Source organism: Ornithorhynchus anatinus, chromosome X1, assembly GCF_004115215.2.
Source record: "Ornithorhynchus anatinus isolate Pmale09 chromosome X1, mOrnAna1.pri.v4, whole genome shotgun sequence".
Lineage (NCBI taxonomy): Eukaryota > Metazoa > Chordata > Mammalia > Monotremata > Ornithorhynchidae > Ornithorhynchus > Ornithorhynchus anatinus.
The window spans coordinates 115,600,302-115,623,674 of record NC_041749.1 but is presented as its reverse complement, the minus strand read 5'-3'; the positions used below and the strand labels follow the sequence as shown (position 1 = coordinate 115,623,674).

The following is a 23,373-nucleotide window of genomic DNA, read 5'->3' as shown; positions in this document are numbered from 1 at the left end:
CCATCACATCACTCCTAACCCTACCTCTAGTGGTTTCCAGGCTCATCCTGCAGTATCTTTTTGGGAGGGCCACTGGGCAGTGGGTCATCTCCTCCTAGGAGGAAATGGAAACTCCAAGAGGGGGCGGACTCACTGGCAGGCAGGAGTAGTGGAAGATGTAGGTACCCCAGCCCATGCCAACACCTATACCCAAATTGGCTGGTGGCATTGATTGGGTGGGGAAAGGGCACCTCTGCCTGGGTCCTCCCTGGTGCAGGATGTGGTTTATGACATCCCCAGCACAGCCTGAGGGGGCAAAGGAGAGAGCAAAAGGGACTGTGGGGAACTCTACCAACTGCCTGGTCTGCCGACAGTGGCTGCGTAGACGGCTTGGGTTTAAGTGGATTCATCCAGCAGCAGAGATGCCAGATGTAGCACTGCATTTGTCTTGAGGCTGCCCCCCCCTCCACCAGCCCCCCCATCCCTTCTGGGAAAAAGTCATGTCACATGCTTCCAGCTAGCTCAAGGAAGGGTTGGGGGTGGGGGGAGCGCCTCCCCACCCCCCCACCACAAAGGAGCTCGCCCATCAGGTAAGAAACGTCTTTATTAAGTTGCCATTCATTTAGTAGCGTCCAACAGATTATATTTTAAGTGAATCAATCTAAATTACACGTCCTCCAACCCCTCTCCTTTCACTAGACGACAACGACGATCCTGGAGACCCTCCCTCTTTGCACTCAGCCCCTGGGGGTGGCAGGAGAGTCAGGGGCCTAGGCGGACCGGTCTGGCTGGTGGGGAGGGGTGTACTCTCTCTGCCATCTCCCCCCACTTGGGCATGGGGCCAGCACTGGCTCAAGGCCATTGGGGAGGGAAGGGGCTGGGAAAACTCAAATAGCTGGAGGCTCCCAAGAACTGGGTCCCTAATAGGGGTGGAAGCCCCTGACCTGTTAGACTTTAGCACGCAATTAGAGAGTAGGAAGAGGACAAGAAGGAGAAAGAAGAAGAGTGGGCCGGGGGAGGGGGAGGGGGAGCAGAAAGAGCCTGATTCCAGAAGGATGGAAAGGCACCAGTACTGTGGGGCTCACTCCTGCCCCACTAGAGGGGGATGTATATGGTGGGCTCCATCCCCCACTTCCCCCACCAACACTTTATGTGGTCAAAATTGGTTCAGTGGGGTGGGGGGTGGGGGTTAGGGGCAGGGATGAGTCCTGCCCCTTCACAGGTGCCAGGAGAAGGGGCAAGGGACTTTGAGGCCATGGCCCAGGGAGTGGCAGGTGTTGCAAACCAGGTCTGGGTTTTGTTTTGGTTTTTTTTTTCATCTTTCCCCATCACCTTCCTCTTCTTTCTTCCTGGGAATTTCACAGAACAGCTGCCCGGGCACACCAATCCTCGTCCCCATCCATCCTTTGTGCCCATCTGCCCCGTGACCTTGGATCCTGCCTGGACAGCAGGGGCTGAGAGGTCAGACAAGGGTACCTCCCCTACCCCATAACCTCCACCTAAGCCCTGCTGGTGACAACAGCTACACTGGGCACCAGAGGGTGAGCCAGGCACCAAGGCGGGAAGAGTTGGACTGTACTGAACTGGCATAGGATTCTGGGTGCCTGGGTGGGCACTATTTGGGCAGGGGGAGGAGCCACAATGGGTCCAAAGGGAGGAGGATAAAGTCTGAGAGCCAGGATCTCCTTCCCAATCCCCTTGCCCTCCCCTGGGGCTGAGGCGGAGCCCCCAGGAAGCACCAAAGCCACCCCTCTCCCCTGGCGGCAGGAGGATGGGGGGGGGGAGAGGAAGGGGGTGTGTGACAAAGGGGGGCAGGGAGGGGAGGCTGCTCCAGCTGTCTGTCACCCTCCCCCTACTGGCCGGTGGTGTAGGGCCAGTTGAAGGTGCTGCCTGAGAGCAGCATGTCCCGGATCAGGGTTTCAATGGGCGTCTTGCCCACCAGCCTCATGAAGAAGAGCTGGGAGATGAGGGAGGCGGGCACGGCCCGCAGAGCGGGCAGCCGCAGCAGCAGCCGGCCAAAGCGCTGGGGCTGAGAGGGGTACTGGGCCCGCACGTACTCCGTCAGCGCCACCTGTGCCTTCTCCTGCAGGCTCTCCACGTGGGCCGGGTCCGACAGGCCGCAGGCGTCTGGGGAGAGACGGGGAGATGGGTCAGGAGGGAGACGCAGAGCGGGGCTGATAGGGACCCTGAGGCAGAGGAGGGGATTAAGGGGTAGGGGGAGGTCAGGCAGCATGAGCTCTGGGAAGCTGGAGGGGGCTAGGGGAAGGGAGATCAGCAGGACCTTTGGGAAAGAGAAGGCTGCAGCAGCTCCGAGGTTAGTCGGACCTGTGGAAGAGGAAATGAGGTTGCAGGGCGTGGTAGGGGGCTCGAGGCGAGGGTGTCACAGAGCCCCAGGGGCCAGGTGAAACCGGACTGAATAAATGCAGCAAGTGATTATACTGGATACCGTTCTATTACAGTCAGATCTGTTGTTATACGTTTTAATAGTCCAGGCTCCAGTGGCTCCGGGTCGGGCTCCCTTACCCTTCACTCCTTCGTCTCCTTCCGTCTTGCCCTCCCTGCCCCACGGGAATCTCCCCGAGTGCTCTGGCCTAGCTGCACTTCCCTTCCCTTTCCCTCCCTCCAGCCGCCGTCAGCAGCGGCAGCAGCAGCGGCGGCAGCAGCAGCAGCAGCGAGCGCGGTCGGGCTGCGAGGATGGGCCGCAAGGGAGGCGATTTGGGCTCCCTGCACTCGCACGGTCTGACCACCGGAGGGCAGAATGGACACAGAATCGGCCTCTCCAGCTGGTGGAGACAGCATGGAGAGCCAGGGAGGCCTCAACGGGCGGGGGGGTGGGTGCTCAATGCACTAAAACTGCCCTCACCCTCCAGGCCCCACTCAGGTAAGGGAGCAGGGTCCAGAGAGAGAGAGAGTGTGTGTGTGTGTGTGTGTGTGTGTGTGTGCGTATTGGGGGGGGGGGGGAGCGAGGCCGGGGTCCAGAACTCCTTGCTTCTGGTCCTGGCTCCATCATGGGATGTTCCAGGACCCAGGGCTGGCCAGGCCTCCTCGGCCTCCTCCGACTCCATCTTCCCCACCACATACACAAACATCGGGTCTGGGTCCATTAGAGTGCAAGCCCCTTCAGAGCAAGGATCGTGTCTTTTACTTCTACTGTGTAGAGAACTGAGCGCCCACTGGGCACAGTGCACTGTGCCAAGCACTTGGAAAAGTACGCCAGAAGCATGAGACACGTTCCCTGCCCACGAGGAGCTTACAGTCTAACTTTCATTGAAAGCATTCCAGCTCCCAGTCTTGTGCTCCCCATACGGCAGACCTCGGTAAATGCTTGCTGGTGATGACGCCGGGGCCAAGGAGCTTGGTTTGGGGGACTGGGCGGCCTAGGAGAGGAGGGCAAATGATGGGTAGGGTGCAGACCAGGCCAGCTGCCCCAGGCTGACCTTGGCCTGGGCAGGTCCAGTCCAAAGGATCCCGGGGAGACCGGGTCAGCCCCAGGGCCGACGGGGCCACCGTCCGGTTCAGACCGAACGGCTGGGGCCAGGCCTCATGGGGCCTGCCTCAAGTGGTCCCGGCCTCCCAGGGTCCGGCCCCTCTCCGCTCGCTCCCGGGCCCCCCAGTCCAGCCTGCCTCTGGGCGGGCCTCGTGGGACTTGGGGAGCCCCGAGAAGGGGAGCTCAAGAGGGAGAGGGGCTTGGGGGGGATCAGGGGTCAGCCCCCACCTGGCGTGAAGAGGGCAATGGCCTTGAGGCAGCTGTACTCTGCCGAATCCACCTGGAGCCGACTGAGCTTCTCCACCTGGTCCTGGAAGACGCGGATCTGGTCCATGAAGGAGACGACACGGTCAGCGGACATGGGGGAGGCGTGGAAGCCGGCGGCCGCCAGCAGCGGGGCCATGTGCAGCGGCAGGGCCGACTGAGCCGCGTTGAGGACAAACAGCTCGCTCCAGCTGAGCCGCAGCAGGGACACCTGGTCGGAGACGGGCAGCTCGGGGAAGAAGGGGATGTTGCGGGCCCACTCGACGGTGCTGAAGAGCAGACGGGCAGCCAGCTCGCAGATGTTGTCGATGCCCATGACGCTGCCCTGCTGGGCATACTGGGAGCCATAGCGGGCCGCTGGGTAGGGCTCGGCCCGCAGCAGCTGGGAGATGAGCTCAGACACGGGCTGACCGTTGAAGTACTCGCCACTGGGCAGGGCCGTGGGGCTGGTGCTGGAGTGGCTGTGGGGGATCCGGCCCCGCTGCACGGCTGGGGAGGGGGAGGCGGTGGGAGATGGGGGGGAGAGAGAGAGATAGATACGGGGTCAAGGGGGAGATGAAGAGAGAGAGGCCAAGGCAGGGATATGCGATGTACAGGGAGAGAGACAGGAGAGATGTAAATAGAGAAATAGAGGCAGGGAGATAGGGTGGAAGGGAAGAGATGGGAGAGGAAGAGACAGAGATAGAAAGTCAGGAGGAGCCAAAAGCACAAGCCATAAGGCAGAGGAAGAAGGGGCAGAAGGGGAGGAAAAGGGAGAGTTATTAGACTCTGGGTCAGTTACCTAGGGACTCGGGGGTTCTCTCTCCCAGACCTCTCCCAGAAGGACTACAAAATTGGGGACTGATAGAGATCCAGAGCTGGAACCCTCAAGGAGCTGGCCAGAGCCATGGGCTTTCCTGGTCAGCTCCTCCCAGTGCTCCCTATACTCTACTGGAGCCCCCCTTCCCTTTGTTTTTTCTCTTTCTCCTCCTCCTCCTTGGCCAAGGCAGGAAGCCCTCAGGCGGCTTCATTATCCAGAAGAGGCAACATACAAACAGGTAAGAGATGTCCAGCTCCCAGGCTGTGCCCTACCCCAACTGGGGCAGGGAGTTGTGGCGACAGGTTAGGGGGCAACTATATGCAGGATGCCCCCCTTCCTGGGCTGGGGTGAACCCCCAAGGGCAGAGGAGGAAATTGGCACTCTGTGTCAGGGTCCTGGGATGGAGGGGGCGTAGAAAAACACAGGCGCACACAGCTTTGGAGTGGTGCCCAGCCAGCCTGGAGTCTGCTGCCTGCTCGGGCTTGGTTCCCCCCGCCTCCCGGCCCCCTTCACCTCCGCCCGGGGCCAACTCCCTCTGCATCAGAGCAGCTGTGGCACGATGACCTTGGGTGGCAACGGGACCCAGGTGCCAGCCAGGGTGTGCTCTCCCTAGTGATGGGCATGCACCCTTGTGCCCTGGCCACCCCACATCTGGCGATCAGCAGCCATCCCTTGGGGAACAGAGAGTTAAAGTGGCACTGGGGCCTCAACTGGGAATTGGGAAGCTTGTCTGATGGTGTCATAGGTACCCCAGAGCTTGGCACAATGCTTGGTACAGAATAAATGCTTCATAAAGACCCCAATGATTATTATTAATTCCTGCCTTCTCGAAGCCTCAGCCTCTTGCCCTGGGGTTGATCAGATACAATCCCTACCCCACATGGGGGTGCTCTATAAACAAGGCACCCCATTCCCCTGCCCTGAACTCCTGGACACATGGGACCCGCAGGTAGCATGAAACACAAACACACGCATTGGCACACACACACCTACACAGTCCCGCCCCCTCCCCACCCCCACCCCCCCGGCCCCCAAGAAGCTCTGGCGCCCTTCTGCCTCCACCCTAACCCTTCACCAGGTGCCAGTCACGGCTGATGCCTCAAAAGGACTGAAGGGGTGGAGAAGTGTCTGGGTTATTCCCTATCCTCCCCCCACACATCCAGGGACACAGCCAGGAGGCCTTGTTTGTGGCGCCCAGGGCCAGAGGGAGAGGACTGGCAATTACCCATCCTCCCCCACCCACCCGGGAGGCAGGGAGAAGAAAGGAAGAAAGAAAACCCGGGTTTTGGAACCAGAGACCTGAGGGACCTGGTAGGGGGCAGGGAGTCTGGAGGGAGCAGGGGTCGCTGAAGTCGAGAGAAAAAGCTTCAGAGTGGCGTTTGAGTAAGAGAAAGGTGCTGGACTGGAAGGTTCTGGGGGTGAGGGGGCAAAGGAAGAGAAGCCAGGGTAGAAAGAGGGGAAAACCAGAGGGGTTTTTCAGGACACTGAGTCACTGACACTGGGCGGGCACCATCTGGGCATGGCAAAGTCAATCACCCCTTCTTTCCTTTCACTTTCCCATCCCCAGGCCCTGGCATCCTGAGAAATGGCAGGTTGGGGGGCCAGCATGGGGGTCCCATCCTGTGCCAAAGTGCCAGCTGCCCACTGCCTCTTCTTGGGGCCACAGAGCTTGTGCCACATGAAGGTATAAGGATGCCTAAGCCCATCTGGAGCAGGGGGTGGGGGAGAAGGGGTAGGAAGGTCCTGCTGTAGCCGGTGCTGGATCGGGGAGAGAGAAGTTGATGGTGGGTCTGGGGACCCTGACCTCAGCCAGGAGGATAGGGTGGTGGGGGGAGGAAGGGTGGGGGATTGCGCCCACTCCCAGCTGGGAGACAGTTTTAGGAACTGATTTGCATGTTTGACTCAATCGTGGCGCCTTGGTGATTGGGCTAAGTTTATCTCCTGGTTCCATCTCTGACCTTTCAGTCAACATGTAGGTCACCCAGCCCGGATAGAAGCCCAGGTGTGTCACATGATACCACCCAATCGACCACAGGGTTGTATTTCCCCCAACACACACACAGGCGCACACACCACCTGTTTGACCGGTAGGGCAACCCTTAGGGGTTGGGGGAGGGCTGAATTCTCTCCTTTTCCTGGTAAAATGGCATATCTGGAAGGGGTTGAGATCCGGCAGAAGTGCGTGGTGTTGTTAGTGTTTGATGCTGGTTTTGCCCCACACACCCCCATCTCCCAGGGAGTGGTGGGAGAGGAGGGGAGGAGGCTAGGCAGCAGGACTCTGGCTTTCTGCCCCCTCACTCCCCCACCCGCCAAAATGCTGGGGGTTGAAGCAGAATGGCTCAATGTGGGGACCCACACCCACCAGGAATACTGATCCTGATTCCTGAATGCTATGCCAACCTGTCTTCTGTCTCCCACACTTGCCTCTCTGCCTCCGAGCCACTGTACACACTGCTCCTGCCACCTGGAACACCCTTGCCTCTCAATCCCTCGTCCTCACCCCTCCAAAAGCAGGAAGGGTCCACCTCCGAGAAGACCTCCCAGAAGAGCCCCACCTGGCTCCGGTCACGCCCTTTGGGGCATATTTTAAGCTCTGAAAATAAAGTCCCTTTGTTTCTGTCATGGCAGTTTCTCCAATTCCTCAATAATGTTTCATGTTTCTGTCTCTTGAGTCCCTGTCTTGTCACTCTCAGACTATGGCCATCCCGAGGGCAAAGCCGGTATCTGGTTCTTCTGGTCTCTCCCCACAGCTCTGGATACAGGCTCTGCTCATGGCAGGTGTGCCAGACTTGGGAGGGTGGGAGCAGGTAAGGCCACCAAGACCCCCTGGCTTCTTGGAGGGCTTAAACACTACACTACGTAAACACCCGAGTTATGTGCAACTGGGGAGAAGGGTGGGGCTAAAATTTCTTAGAGGGAACATAGAATTTTGGTTCTTTGCCCCGCGGCTTTAGAGGCTCCCATTGGCCGTTTCCTGTGAGGGGACTGAACCTGGCCTGAGGAGAGCTGGCATTATTGCCAGGTTGGGGGCAGAGGGTGACAAGCCCAGGGGGTCCTTGTTAGGGGAATCCCCATCGTGACCCATTTTCTCCAAGCCCAAGCCTAAACCTCTCTCTGCCTGGATTCTTTCCACCCTCCAGCTGCTCCCAGGTGACCTTGGAAGGGTAGAGAGGCCTAGAGAGTCACTTGGCGAATGGTCCGCAGGGTCAAGAATAAGGAGCCCTTGGGACTACTCCTAGGGCAGCTGGTCCTGGGTGCTGACAGCCATCCACCCACTCACCCAGTGCCAGTCCTGATTTGTGCCAGGCAAGACCCCTAGAGTGTAGTTTCTTTGTTGTTGTTTTTTTTAATGAGGGCTTCTGAGAGGGTGGGGGTCAGAGAACTAGCCAGACAGGTAACTGGAGGGAGGAGGCACAAGGGTGTTGGCTGGCCTGGTGTGTGTGTGTGCGCACGCGTGCGTGTGTGTGCGCACGCGTGCGTGTGTGTGTTGGGGGAGTGCTGGGGGGAAGGAAGTAGGAAGGGAGATGGTGAAAGATTTGGAGAGGAGGGAGAGGGATATGGAGTCCTGGGAAAACCGCAGGGGACTCTGAGCACCAAGAACTCCCTGTTAAGAAGGGGCAGAAGCCCCAAACCCTGCACATGGGCTGATAGAGAGGGAGGAAATGAAACCAAACCAAGCAGGACGATTCCGTGGGGACGGGGAGAAGGTGATTTTAATATTAAAAAAGGACCTTATAGACACACACTACTTATTGCCTTGGTGCCGAGGTTCCGGGTGGGGAGTGTTCAGGGATTTCGTGACCCAATAAAAAAATAAAAATTCAAATGGAATCTTCTCCTGCAGCCAGCACGGGGCCGGCAGGAGGAAGGGCTCGACCACCTTTCTACAAGGGACTGCAGGACTGCAAAGGACCCAAAAGATGGAATGGACAAGATGGAGTCGGGGCACTGAGGGCAGAGAACTGAAATCCGTGGACAAAATCTGATGCCCCCAATTTTGGGCTTTGGGGTCAATCTCCTCTCACTCAGTCTTTGGCCCATTTCAAGGACAGGTTTGACTGTCTTTTCCTGGCCCCTGCCGTCCCGGGGCACTTGAACAGAGTCTCAGTCAAATGGCAATAGGAGGGAGAAGATGGAGCGGGAAGCGGGGGTTGGGGGGGGAGCAGCAGCAGCAAAGAGCCTGTGCAACCCACATACTGGATCTTCCCAAGTCAAGCATGCTTCCCAGACAGACCCAAGACATGGGGCAGGTGGGTTCCAGCCTGGTTTCCTGAGGAAAAAAATGGGATGGTGGGATTTGAAAACTACTAAACAGACAGGAAAACTCAGTCTCCTGCTCACCTTGAAATACTCATCCATCGGGGCCCTGCCCCAAGAGGGTAACTAAAGGAAGACAGTAATGAGAGGGGCTGAGAACTCCAATCCTAGGTCTACTCCAATGCTGAGGTCACTCGATCTCTCTGACTACCACCCCTCCAACCCTTTTAATGGTATTTGTTAAGCGCTATGTGCCAGGTGCTATATTGAGCCCTGGGGTAGATACAAGATAACTGGGTTGGACACAGTCCTTGTCCCACACAGGGCTCACAGTCTTCATTCTATTTTACGGATGAGGTAACTGAGACAAAGAGAAGTTAAGTGACTTGCCCGAGGTCATACAGCAGACAAGGGGTGACGCCGAGATTAGAACCCAGCTCCTGACTTTCAGGCCTGTGCTCTATCCACTAGGCTATGTTGCTTCTCAGTTCACCCCTTGCCATGTCCTCCCTCTGGCTTGCAACTCCCTCCCCCTTCATATCTGACAGACCAACACTCTCCCCACTTCGAAACCTTATTAAATCACATCTCTTCCAAGAGGCCTTCCCTGCCTAAGCCTTCATTTCCCCTACCTGCCCTCTCTTCTGCGTCGCCTATGCACATGAATCTGCAGCCTTTCAGCACTTGATATTCACCCCCACAGTGCTTGTATACTTATCTGTAATTTATTTATTTATATTAATGTCTGCCTCCCCCTCTAGACTGTAAGCTCCTTGTACGAAGGGAATGTGTCTACCAACCCTGTTTTATTGTCCTCTCCCAAGCACTTAGTCCAGTGCTCTCACATAGCAAGCATGGCCTAGTGGATAGAGCACAGGCTGGGGAGTCAGAAAGCCCTGGGTTCTAATCCCAGCTCCGCCACATGTCTGCTGTGTGACCTTGGGCAGGTCACTTCACTTATCGTTGCCTCATCTGTAGAATGGGGATTAAGATTGTGAGCCCTATATGGGACCAGGACTGTGTCCAATATGATTAACTTGTATCTATCCCAGTGCTCAGTGCTTGGCACATAGTAAGTGTTTATCAAATACCATAATTAATTAATTATTAGCAAGCACTCAATAAATACCATCCATTGACTGATGGACTGGGCCTTTCACTTCCTTGGTGGCTCCAAGGGGCCAGAAGAATGGTAGATTCTGCACAGGGCCAGGTGGGGGACTTGGAGGCTGGAACCCTCCTCTCCCTCTTCTCTCTGCCTGGCTGGCCAGCCAGATAGAGGACCACCACCCCTGCCCTGAGCCCCCCTCCAACTGGTTTTTCTCCAATGGCCAGAGGCCCTAGCTACCCAGAGGTAAGGGACCAGGCGAAGTGACCTCAAAGTCCCTTGGAGCCCGAGGATTCAGAGACTTCCTAGACCCACCAGGGCTGAAGGATCTCGAGTTCTCTCCAACTGCTGCTTTTCTAGCACGTAGCGCGCGGCCTCTAAAAATAAACTCTCCCAGCGGCGAGAGAAAAACGAGGGCAGCAAGAACGTGGATGCTCAGATGAGTTCTTGGCATGCGTCTCTGGATCGATCTGGCCATCGGCCCTCGACTCAGCAGCCCCTCCCTCTTCCCTGACTGCTCGCGGATGCAACCAGGAGCCGACCGCACGGAGACAGGTGGCCATCTGCTTACTGGACCGGGTCCAGCTCGGGGCCTCCCTGGGGGTCCACACCCATCAGCAACAGCCTCTGAAGGGCTGCGCTGACCCTAGAAGACCGTTCTGGTTAGGGTTGGCCTGACCCAGTGGACACTTGGACGGTCCCACGTGGTCTCGGGGAGTGGCAGCACCTCGGCCCTGCCCCCTAGTGATGTCACCAATCCCTGAAATTCCAACCCCCAGAAGCTCCACCCAGTGGACTGGCATCTTGAGAATTTCTCTGGCTGCTGGGTCCTGAGTTCAGGAATGTAGTTCAGTCCGGGGGCCCCTACCTGGGGCCACCTGGGAGGGTCCAGGAAGCACCACCGGAATCCCTGGACAATCCGGGCCTGCCCTACACCAAGAGGTCTTGGGTAGAGTGCTGCTTTCCCAGGATGCACCTGGATCACCCTTCACTCCCTCTGCAGATTTGCCTCCCACCTGCCTCCCACCCCACTCCCAGGCCCCACCAGGAGATCCCAGAAACCCACTCTCCCCTGCTGAAATCTCGGTCCGTTTCCACGGTCTTAGCTCTGGGGACAGGATAAACGGGTAAGCACCCTGAGGAAAACCTCTGGGGGTGCAGAACTAGTTAAGAGCCCAGAGCTGCGAGCCTAGGATGGCAGATAAAGAGGGTCGGTCAGGACTGGGGTATCAAAGGAGCCTGCAGAGTGAGTTCTGCTTGGTTCTTAGATTGTCTGTCTCTGTCTCCCCCTCTAGACTGTAAGCTCATTGTGGGTGGGGAATATGCCTGCCGTTGTACTCTCCCAAGCGCTTAGTACAGTGCTCTACACTCAGCGCTCAATTAAAACGACTGGCTAAGAGCCGCGCGAGGGACAGGGACTCTAATTCCTCTGCGGTGTATTCTCTCCTAGTGCTTAGTACAGTGCTCTGCACACAGCTAGCACTTAATACTATTTCTACTGCTACTACTTCTGATCATCAGCCTCTAAGGTTTCCTACTCAGTAGAAGTCTGAGTTGGAGTTTTTTCTTTGAAAACTTTTCAAGGTCTCTGCTCTGTCTGGGTTCAGGCAGCTCCCCTCCAAATGCTGGTGCCTTGGGTCACGATGATCAGGGCTCAGAGCCCAGCCTGGCTTGAGGGAACCAGTGGAGGGACTGGGGCTGGGAGCAAAGAAGCCCAGATTCTGATCTCGCCACCCCCAACAGCTGGCAGGGGACCCTGTTCAGCCCCACTGACTCCTCGGTCATGCTGTCCTCGGTTTCCCTTCCCTTGGAGGGGATCCTTACCCTCCCTCTCCCCCTACACCCCACCCTTGGTGGGAGGGGGAACCGCTCCTATTGTATTTGCCGGTGGAGCAGTAGCCATAGCAACAGAGCCGCACCCAAGCTGCAAAATCCAAATTGTCCCTCCTAGCACCTGCTCTGGACCTTGTCTGCCTGGCCCCTCCCCACCTGCCTTGCCTTTTGGTCCACTTGAGTTAAGCTCCCTAAAGGAAAGAGGACAGGATGAGGGATTCATGTTCTGGAAGGAAGGGGGCTCTGAAAAGGACATTCTTTATTAGAAGCAGCATAAGCCCAGTAGAAAGAGCCCAGGCCTGAGAGTCAAAGGACCTGAGTTCTAATACTGGCTCTGCCATTTGCCTGCTGTGTGACCTTGGGCGAGTGACCTTGCTTCTTTGTGCCTCAGTTTCCTCATCTGTAGAAAGAACGTTCACAACCTGTCTGCCCTCCTACTTGGAACTTGAGCCCCATGTTGGACAGAGATTGTGTCTGACCTGATTAGCTTGTATCTACCTTAGTACAGTGCTCGGCACACTGTACACACTTAACAAATATGATATTAATGATGATCATCATCATCATGAATAATATTAATATGCAGGTCAATACAACTGCTCCTGGCCTAACTTGTGTTGTTACTTGGATCTGCAGTTGAACCATAGGAGACAGGGTGTTTTAACCTGTTTGGTGAGGCCATGTGACCTTGGGCAAAGGGCTTAACCTCCCTGGGCCTTGGTATTGCCACCTGTAAAATAAGCAGAAAAATTCCAGGGCCCCTGGCAGTGTATGGAAATGGTCCTGTACCATTGTGAGAGCAAATGGCCTAACAGGTCTCCCGGGTGCCTTGGAAGGACAAGTGCAATGAAAAAACCCAGGCTCCATATTATTGGGGTCATTATTTAGGTCAAAAAAATAATCTGACCAAGACCCTACTGGCAGTTTCTAGTCTCTCTCTCTCTCTCTCTTACATTCTCTCCCCCTAGCTCAGAAGTCTTCACTGGATTTCCTTGAGGGCCAGATCCAAGCTCCTGCCATAATCAGGAAGGTCACACTTGTATTTGTCTATCATTTGCATAGGCCCCCAAAGACTGGATGGAAAACTCTCCAAATTAAACTTGGATTCTTCCTCCCTAGAAGGCCATCGGCTCTTGACTGTTCTCTCACTCGCCCAAGTCAATGATCCAAGTTCCCCATCTCCAGAGCCATTGGCCGAGAGGAAGGAAGGGGGCCCAGAAAGTCAAAGCAGGAGGGAATTGGGGAGGGGGTGCCCCTACCTGGACCTGCCCCAGGAACCTTTCCATAAAGGATCAGAGGCCAGGTCACTGTAATGGTTCCATCTGCATTTCAGCCAATGCATGTGCCACTTCCCCTGATTGAAATGCCCTCTCACTTCCTCTTTGTCAAACGACGCCCTTCCCCTCTTTCAAAGCACTCTGACAAGGCTGCCTCCTCCAAGTAGTCCCCCTGGATCACTCCAGCTCCCCACCAGCACTTTATGTTTGACTCTGTAAGTTACACAGGTAGGCTCTGAGGCCTGGGCTCCCAATGATCTGTGGCCTCCATAACACATGCTTGATGCCCCCAAGTGTCCGCATCTGAGAAGTGGACGCATTTTAGAGGCAATGTTGCTGGGGTGGCATGCTGGGACCACTGAAGCATGAGAGGACCCAACTGGGACGGGGAGGGCAACCATGTGGCTACTTCCCTTTAGGTGGCCTTCCAAGCTGGCTCAGGGCTCATGCCTGCCATAGAGACTGGCGGCACAAACGACAGATCAGAAGTCTGAATTACTGGGTTGGGTTTCTGGTTTAGCCACTGGAACTCCGGGTGACTTCACGCAGGTCGCCTTCCCTCTCTGGGCCTCACTCACCTCATCTGACCAGGGGAAGAGTATCTCCTGGCCCTCCCAACTTTCCAGGGAGAAGGGAGATAATAATAATAATTTGTGGTATTTGTTAAGCACGTACTATGTGCCAACCACTGTACTAAGCGCTGGGGTAGATACAAGATAATCAGGTCCCACATGGAGCTCACAGAGTAAGTAGGCAGGAGGACAGGAACTGAATCCCCCATTTTGCAGATGAGGGAACTGAGGCTCAGAGAAGTGAAGTAACTTGCCCAAGGTCACACAGCAGACACGTGGCAGAGTCAGGATTAGAACCCTTGTCCTCTGACTCCCAGGCACAGGCTCTTTCCACTAGGCCAAACTGTTTCTCAGTGTGAGGGGCTTGGAGGGCAGAGACTGAAGGAATCCAAAGTAGGACTATTAGCATCACCATCAACTTCATTCATTTACCTTCCTTCCTCATGCCCACACGGAAGCACTTCTTCAGCCGGCAGTACTGGCACTGATTCCGGTGATGCTGGTCAATCTGGCAATCCCGGTTGGACCTGAGGTGGGTCACAAACATACGCAGGTCAGGTTATGGGGAAGGGGACATGCACCCTTCAAAACCCCTAACATCTCCCTCAAAGCAACCCAAATCACACACCCCGAGGTAATGGGGCCTGCAGGGAAGGGGCAGAGAGGGAGCTTCATTTGAAAGAGTAGCCTAGTCTGGCTGGTACCTCAGCCAGGGGCCACCATTACAATCTGCTCGGTGATCCATCTAGTCACCATTCATGATCACCAACCTGCACAATCGCTCCCAACTCCCTCCTGCCCAATTACAAAGTGCAGATTGTACGCTCCTGGAGGGCAGGGAAAGTTGAGTCCTCGCAGGGTTCAGTATCTCTACTTGGAGCAGGAGCCACAGGGGACTCAGCAAACATTATCCAGTGTGGATGTCATGAGTCTGTCTCCCCTGCCCTCCCCACCACCACGCACGCTGACTGGGGGGCATTTGTCGGACCCCGATGTGCTGAGGATCCCCTGGGCATGTTGGGCTGAATGATCCGGAGAGATGAGATACAGTGGCTTGGTTCCATCCACCTGGCTCCAGGAAGAAGGCATGGAAGAGGGGTTCCCCCTCAAGAGATTGGTAGATCTCCCTCCAGTGGGTACTGCCCAATATCACATAGGGCTGGATGTGGTGCTGAAAGCTCACCCCCTCCCTTGCTTCACCACCCCCGCCAAAAGACTGACCCACACTTTGCTACAGCAGGGGGAGGTGAATCCACAGTAAATGGGAGTGCCCATAGGGGTTGAGCCATCAGGAGTGAAGGCTTCCAACCAAAGAACCACCTAGGGCACCCCGCGAGGTGGACAGGCCTAGCAGGAATCGTGAAAAGTGGCTGGCGGACATGGAGGGCAGAGACCTCGGCAGCTACCGAGACAACTGCCCGTTCACCTCCGCCGTGCTGCAGTTGCTTGGGACGTCAGTAGGTCCTGGGTGTGAGACATCTTTGTATGCCCTTTGCCGTGTGCCACATCCCTGCCCGCCGACTCGCTTGCTGTACCCCAGGCCCTGTCAGGAACACGACCGGCAGGGATGGGAGAAAGCGTACGCGGCAATCAATTTTGGGGCCAGGTTCTCAGTCCCACAGCGGTCATGACAGGGCCAAACCTCGCTTGTCTTCATCCCAGGGAGTTGGGGGATTGGGTGGGGGTGAGGAGAGGGCAACACATACAGCTTCAATGCCTCCTGCCAGTCCACACCGAGTCACTAAAGCCAGACGGCAGTGGGGGGGGGGAAGGGGGAGGGGCGTATCCTGGATCTTTGCCCCTTCAGAATGCCCACTTCCACAGCCCTCTGGGAGGGTCGCAGCCATGAAGGGAACAGCTTCAGGTGAGACTCCTCTAGAAGGCTCTCAGAGGAGGGGAAGCAGATCCCCGGCCCTTCCCAGGAAGCCGACTGCTTGCTCAAGCGCCTACTCCCGTGGCAGTCAGTGACCGGATTTTCCTCCCCGCCCCCTCCTCCCACTAATTGCTTGGCTTTTCCGGGAGCCAAAGCGCGTGTCCGAGAAGGAAAAGAAAAGAGGGTGAGAGAGGAGGAGGGAAAAAAGAGAAAAGAAAACTGGCTCGAGGGCCATCCCTTTGTCCTGAGACGCCTCTGAGGATCTCGGCTCTGGCTGTGGATGGCTTGGTGGATTCTCAGTTGGTGGAGGGAGGGGGGCTAGGGTCAGAGGAAAGAGGGCTTTGCCCCTTGAGAAGAACAACTGAGGCCATCTAGCTGGGCAGAGGCAAAGGTACACTGGGTTTGGGGAGTTTCCTGAGAGCAGGGATATTCCAGTTTGGCACTCCACTCCCCAACGAGGACTTCAGTTCTCATTCAAGCCAGGCTCAACCCACAAGCCAATCCCACCCAAACCCACTGCCCACCCCCACCCCCAACATCCCAGCCCAAACAGGACAAGCCCGAGATACAAAACTCACAAAAAACCCAAGTCACAGTCGAGGGGCCTGTTGTCCCACCCTCTCCCAGGGAGCCCCAGCCCTCTCCTCTGCCTGTTACATTGTGCCCCCCACCCCAAACTGCTTTCCCCTTTCCAAAGTTAAAAGTCCGAAGTTGACCGGAGACAAAGCCTGCATTTTCCATTCTCCTTTGTGTGGGATGCTGAAGACAACGGGGACACTCAGATGTCTGACACGACTTGGCTTTATAAGGGGTGGGTCCTGCCGGTTTCAACCATAGCACTTATTCCTTTAGATTAAACAAAGGAAGGGTTTCGAGTTTGGCTCAGAAGGGGAATGGGGATCATCAATTCTGGACTTTAAAATTGCTTGAGGTCTGAAGGATCCCTGCCCGCCCCCCCCCCCCCACGCCTCCCCCCCCCCAACCAACCCCTCCAACCTGACAGGCCCCTGATGTAAACAAAAAGTGGCGGCACTCTGAAACAGAGATAAGCGCCTCCTGAAACTTCAAGAGTTGCATTCCATCTGATGGGGGGAGGGGGAGGGAGGGTTAAGGGAGGAAAACCTCCAGGGTGGATGTAAACAGGGAGGATGAGAAACAGAGACCCCTGGGGGGTTCCCGGCCCAGTGGGAAGCCAGGAAAATCCAATGTGGACAAAGGGAACTGGTCAGGGAGGACTGGGAGCTGGAGAGACTTTCAGGACTGCGGACCAATTCCACTTTTATCAGTCAGCCTGGTTGCCGTGGAATCTCTATGAGAAAGCTTCTATAAAGGTCTCAGGTGCTCTGTTTCTTTTTTAAAGTAATGATAAAAATGCCCCCAGTGCCCAAGGGGGATCAATCGAACTAATACCCAGCCACAAATTGTAACATGGTGGCAGCCATACCCGCTACCTCTGGCCTTCTCACTCATGTAGATGAACTTTTTCTGCCAGGTGGGAAAAGAATACTCATTATTTCTACTTTATTTCCTATGGTTTGCTCCTGCAAGGAAAAGGTGGGCTGATGTCCATTTTCCTCTCTCCCCGCTCCCCTCCACCCCCAATAAAAGAAATGGGGGGAAAAAAGTGATTGGCTAGTAAATGTGTTTTTGTTCACAAGGCTGAAATAAAGGTAGGAGGAGCTCTGCAGGGGGGGAATGGAGAGTAATGGAGGTGACTTCAACTCCTAAAAGAAAACACTTTGGAGTCCCCAGGCCTGACGCTGCTGCCAGTTTCCTTTTCCACTAAGCCAAGCTCTGTTTTTGGAGAAAAAGTAGTTTGGGGCCTCCCTGGAGCCAAGATCTAGGTCTTTCCACTTGACCCAAAGGCAAGGGAGGACATCAGGTACCACCAAACATTACCTTCAGGGTGGCAGCACCAGGGACCCGCTAACTGAGGGAACCAGGGAGTGCTTTCTCCTGCCTGCCCCCAGCTTGTCCCCCGATGTTTAAAAACAACAAAAAACCCAAAACAACAACTCTTAAGTTTTAAGGGCAGGAGAACCTAAATCTTGGATAAGCAGCTGGTAGATTCTACTCTTGTTCCAGTTCTGCCCCTGGTGTGCTGTGTGACCTGGGGTGAATCTCTCTGGGCTTCCATTTCTCCACCCTCCCTGCCCCTTCCCTGGGAAGGGTTAGGAGGCTCTAGGAAAAAATACGGTCTCCCCCTTGGTGCTTATTGCTTTACATCCAGAAAAAGATTAGGGTTTCTCGGGAGCGGGAACAGGACAAAGTCTCCGGTATGTTCTGTTGAGTGCCATCCTGAGGGGCTGGCAGTGGAGAAACTGAAACTGATGACCGTGATGGTGGTAAGGCCTCCAGATGTTAAACCAGATGTTCAACTAGGCCACTTTGGGGCCTGGGAGCTCTCTCATTGGGCCAAACAGCCGAAGTGAGGTCATGCTCGCGTTTGCGATGGCCCCAAAGAAGGGGGAGGGGGGTCAAAGGCACCGCGATCATTGGGGGTAGGGGTGCTGACGTGGATCTCCAAAAGAATAATTTCTCCACTCCCCACCAAGCCCAAGCAGCTTTTGCCTTAATATCAAGCAGCAGGCAAGAGGGATGGGGGACAGGGAGGGGGAGAGTTTCCTCTCGAAATCTCCTAAGTTTCCATTTCCATCAAATTCAGTTTGAAACAAACAAAAGTTCAGATCTTTCCGAGCCAGTCCCAACGCCTCCATCTGGCAGCTGCGGATGGGCTCAGCAAACGTTAAGGATGGAGTGTGCGTGGAGGGCGCTCATTACATAATTAAGACTCCTAATTGCGGAGCACGAGCGCTGAGATGATCCCGCCGCCGCTTCAAATCCTGAGGAAATTTGGGTTTGATGCTGTTTATGCTGAGCCTGACGGCTGCTTTCACAAAACAGGTGGCAAAGATAATTAGGCTCTTTAAAAGCAAAAAAAAAGAGAGCGAACTCTTGAAGGGGTGGGGAGGGGGGAGGGGAAGAAAATTAGCTAATTCCCTCCAATAGATCAAGAAAAATGGGAACCAGGCAGACTGGGGGTGTGGCAGGTGGGGGCCGGGGCACGACATAAAATAAAGCAGTAGCAGGCACCAGGAGCAAGGAAAAAAGCAAGATCCCTGCCAGATACCTTCTCCTCCCCTCCCCACTGCCTCGGTCCCATGCAGCCCAACAGTCTTGAAACTAAGCTGTCTGCGGGGGGGGGGGGCGGTTTGAAGCCAGTGTCCGAGTGGCCCAGGCTCGGTTCTGTGAGCTTCAGGATCAATCCCACCTCGTGGCCTCATTGTGATCTGCTGATACACGAGACATTCCTCAATCTAGAGAGCTGTAAGGGGCAGGCAGGAGGGAAAGGAGAAAGCTGTCAATGAAGAGCGTGCCCTCTGGTTTTGAAGCACTCTGGGTTTTGAGCTATATAGGGAAAGCACACACAGTCTATCTCTGATCTCACCTCTCACATCTTTAGAGCAACCCAGAATGTGCTTCCTTAACTCCAACCGCATCACCACCCCCAGCTCGACCCTGGGGTGGGGGTTATGACTCAGCACTTCAAGGAGGGGAAGGATGAAGGATGGCCAATAGAGGTGGAAGGCTGGTGGAGCAGAGGTGTGTGGAGCGAGGAAGGGAAGAAGAAAAACAGCCCCTTGTAGTCAGACTGAAACCCCAAATAGAGAATCTTGGCTCACTCTGGGTTGACAGCGGGCAGTGCCCTCCACCACAAGAAGGGAGGGAGAGGGCTTTCCTGCCTGTGAACGAATGCCCTCCTGGGCAAAGGTGCCTACCTCGTAGCAAAGAGCAGGGCAACAGATTGACTACTGCTGGAGCTACCTCCAACCAGCTCAGGTGATGCTCTCCAAATATCTTTACCTGGAACAGGCATCCCAGCAGAGTGGCTGACGAGTCCAGAGAGTGGCTCAGCCTCCATATCCCACTCAAAGCTTTGGGGGGAAAGAGTTTGCTGAGGCCAGAGAACTTTCTAAGCTGGGATCTGGTGGCTCCAGCTCCCATGCTCAATAAATACTATTGAATGAATGAATGGTTCTCACTCTGCCTGTCAGTATTCTCACTAAAGGGCAAACGAGGGTTCTCACTTGGGGGAGGCATGTTGGGGAGATGGAATTCCCACTGGGGGTGTTCTGACCCCTTCAGTCCCATCCTGGAATGGGCATAAGGTGGAGTAGGCAGGACCTAACAAGAGCCAGGAATTGGCACCTGGAGCAGGAGCTCTTCTATAATGCCAGGTACCTGGAGGGTGTCTCAGGTCCTCTTTAGCCTGGGACCTCTCTTTCCAAATGCCTCCAGCCTGCCCCTCCTCTGCTCCCCCGGCTCCCCTCACACACTCTGTGCAAACCTGGAATAAAGCCCGTGAGCACACGTGCTCACACACACACACACACACACAGCTGGGGTTGCGAAAATGAGCCCCCTTCCAAATAACTGACCTGAAAAGTGGGATTTAACCAAGTTCAAAGCTTCTAGGGTTTAGCCCTCTGGTTGCTAGAGCCTCCCCAACTAAAAGTTCTCATAGTCGGTTGTGGAGGTTTTAAGAGAGACAAAAGGTCCTGTAGGACCATCTCTGTCCTGGGCTGAGTTTAGGTAGCAGACGTGGGCATGAATTAAATTCAGAAAGTAAGAGACACCCTCCCGGGCAGCTATTTTATTCTACGCTTTGCCTGATACTTAATATGTCATCAACACTCATCCCACTAGATTGTAAGCTTTTGGGGGGCAAGGATTTTGTCTTCTACCTCTGTTGTACGTTCACAAGCACTTGGAACACTGCTCTTTATACAGTAGGTGCTCAGTAAAAACTACATTTGATTTAAACAATAATCGCTATTCAAGATCTTCTGCCCTCCCTACCCCACCCTACAACCTCCCTTGACAGGAGTCCCTTCTCTTGGTTAAAATTATTCCTTTTCCGGGACTCGGCCTCTCCCCCAAGCAGTCCCTCGGGGAAAGGGGGTGAGAGTCAACCCCCTAAAGGCAAGTTAGATAAATTAAGTGGAATGGGGAGGGGAGGGCAAAAAAATGGAAGGAAGGAGAGAGGGAAGAGCTGGGGTAGAGAGGAGGATGGATGGGTGCAGAACGGGAAGGAGATTAGGGGAGGGGCAAAGGGCTCCGGGTCAAGGGAAGACTGGACGAAAGGTCAAGAGTGAGGAGGGGACAGAGGACAAAATAGGAAGGGGGGGGTTGGAAGGACAAAAGGGGAGTAGGTCAAGGTAGAGTATGACAAAGGGGAGAGGGGTAAAGGTGAGGGGAGGGTTCGTTTCACGCAAGGGGCACCCCTTCCCTGGACGCCTGGTCCTCACCCCCCCACCTACCTGCAGGTGTAACTGAGATTGCGACGGATGCTGCGTTTGAAGAAGCTCTTGCAGCCTTCGCAGGTGAATACCCCGTAGTGTTTGCCGCTGGACTTGTCCCCGCACACCACGCAGTCCACCTGGATGCCCGGCTTGTCCTCCTCGCCGTGCTCCGGATCGCTCCCGCCGCCTTGGGGCGAGGCCGAGTCCTCCTCCGACGTGCGGGGGTAACCCCCCTTCTCGACCCCGTTCGTGTCCCCGTTGGGGTCGCCCCAGCCGCCGGTCACCATGGCCATGCTCCCCCCCCGAAGGGGGCGGAGGGGGCGCCCTAGGTTCAGCGCTCCTCTCTCCGGGGAGGATCTGGCAGGCGAGGAAGGTCCGCGCCCCCAAAGTTCATTAAGACTCCTCCCCAGAAGCAGCTGCAATTGGGCGGGGGTGGGGTGGGAGGGGGGCGCCGGGTGCCTCGGGCTGCCGGGGTCAGCGTTAAAAATAAAACCGGGAGGAGAAGCCGATAGCACCCACCTCCCAGGCGGGGGAGCTCCCCTCCTCTGTTTCCCCTTCTCCCTCCCCCTCCCCGGCCGCACTCAAAAAGAAAAAAAAAGAGGGTTTTGCAACAACTTTCTGCAGTCCGCGCGAGGCCAATACTAGAGAACTGGTCGGACGAGTTCCAGGCTGGGGTTCCCGCTGGGGGGAAAGAGCAGGGCGAGAAGCAAAACTTTCCCACGCGCCTGGCACCGGGAAAGGTGGGAAGGAGAGGGTAAGGTGGGGGCGGAGGGGGGCGTGCAGATCGCAAGGTAGGCCGGCTGCTTCTCTCTGCAGAGCCCAAGGGAGAATCGGGATGCAGGCTAGTAGCGTGTGCCACCGGCCCCGGGGGCTCGCGCCTCCCGCCTGGCTCGCGCTGCCCTGCTCAGTGGCCCCAGTGACAGCCCGGCCCGGTCCGGGCCCATTGCGCAGGGGACCGTCTCGTGGAGCATACCCCGAAAAGGGGCGGGGAAGGGGCAAGCAGACACAGGAGGGTAAGAAGGGGAAGCTTCGAGGAGGGAGCCTCTCCGGATTGGAGGGGTCACTTTCGAAATGTCCCGATCTCGTCCCCTGCAAAGTCCAAAGCTGCTAGCCTGTGCAGTGCATTGACCCTGGAAGCATGGGGCGAGAAGGGGTGGATTCAAGAGGCAACCAGATGCCCCGGACAGCAAGGCCGTGGGGGAAGGCCCGGGCCGCGGTCCCTCGGCCACTGGAGCCCGAGAGCCACCGAGTCCTCGGCTTCCTCCTAGCAGCTCGGGTGCAGCTCCGCCCCCGCCCCCCGCTCCCCTCGGCTTCTTCCTCCTTCTCTTCTTCCTCCCTTGCTGCTGGGCTCCTCTCCTGCTCTCTCCCCGCCCGCTGCTGCTGCTCGCTGGTGCTCCGTTCCCTCCTTCCTCTCTCTCTCCTTCCTTCCCGGGTCTTCAAATAACTACTACTCTCCCTGCTGCTGTTGCCGCTGTTGCTGCTGGAGAAACTTGGAGATTTGTCATCCGTGCTTCTGCCGCCTCCTCCTCCTCCTCCTCCTTCTTCTGCTGCTGCCGCTGCTGGAACCAAGCAAGGGGGAAAGTTTGGGCGGAACTTGAGGCGGTGCAAGTTGCCAGCCGGCGGCGGCAGCGAATCGCCCCCTCCTCCTCTCCACCTCCTCCTCCTTGCACTCTAAGGGAGGGGCAGCGGAGAGAGAGCGAGCCCGGAGCTGGGGGCCGGCTGCCTGGGTCCAGCCCCCACCCTGGCTCTGCCCCCGCCCTCTGCAGCGCGCTCAAAGGCTTGGGAGGGGTGGGGGTGGATGGGAAACAGGGCCGCTGTTACTGCTGCTGCTGCTGCGGGGTCAGGGCCGCCCCTTGCTGCCCCCGCTGGCCGTGTCGGTTTGCACGCTGCGGGCTCTGTAGCTCCTCTTGATGCTGCTCCCGCTGCAGCCCCGGCTGCTCCTGGCTCTTGCGCTGCGGCCGGTTTGACATACAACGTTCCATTCGGGAGGGAGGGAGGGAGGGAGAGGAATGGGGGGGGGGGAGCGGTTGCCCCGGCGACGGCTGCCCTTATAAGGACATGGGTGTCAGAGAGCGCGCGCTGGGCCCGGGCACGGTGGCGAGGGGAGGGGAAGAGGAGGGGGGGGAGAAGAGGGAGGGAGGGAGGAGGGAGGGAGGAATGTGCCTGCTCAGGCCTGACCCTCCCCCCAGGGCGCGAGCCGCGGAAAACCTTAACCCCTTTGCTGCTGCTTTGCAGCCCCAAAGCGTTGGAGCTCCCCCCCCCCCCCGCCCCGCTTCCCCGACCTTCCTAGGCTCCCCATTCCCCCAGCGCTCCATTGCCCCTTGGGCTGCTGCTGCCACCTGGGCACCCGCTGAGCATCCGCCTCTGCTCTCTCCCGAACCGGGAGAAGGGGTGGGGACGAAAAAGTCACATGGTGGGTGAATCGTGAGGAAAGGGGCACGGCACCTCCCCACCCACACACACACACACACACCACCACCACCACCGCCCCCGCCCTTACCGGCCGTGCAAAGCTTTAAACGGGACCGGCTTGGCTCGCGAAGACGGTGCTTGAGATGGAAAGACATCTCCAGCAACCGGGTTGCAATAGTCTGCGGGGGGGGGTGTGGGGGGGTGCTGCC

General features: G+C 56.6%; 1 protein-coding gene across 1 annotated transcript; it reads right to left on the bottom strand.

Moving 5' to 3' along the window:
• Positions 1-565: 565 nt before the first annotated feature.
• Positions 566-22,719, bottom strand: NR2F6 (nuclear receptor subfamily 2 group F member 6). The gene is made up of 4 exons (XM_029050672.2): positions 20,771-22,719; positions 14,009-14,103; positions 3,695-4,219; positions 566-2,106 (listed from the first exon to the last, which is right to left on the bottom strand). The coding sequence occupies exons 1-4, from the start codon at positions 21,043-21,045 to the stop codon at positions 1,832-1,834; spliced, it is 1,170 nt and encodes a 389-aa protein (XP_028906505.1). The 5' UTR covers positions 21,046-22,719; the 3' UTR covers positions 566-1,831.
• Positions 22,720-23,373: the final 654 nt, after the last annotated feature.

Coding starts and splice junctions, on each gene's coding strand:
- NR2F6 (XM_029050672.2), bottom strand. CDS start 21,045: ATGGCCATGGTGACCGGCGGCTGGGGCGACCCCAACGGGGACACGAAC. Junction 14,104..20,770: donor AATCTCAGTTACACCTGCAG/GTAGGTGGGGGG, acceptor GACCCACCTCAG/GTCCAACCGGGATTGCCAGA. Junction 2,107..3,694: donor CATTGCCCTCTTCACGCCAG/GTGGGGGCTGAC, acceptor GTCTCTCCCCAG/ACGCCTGCGGCCTGTCGGAC.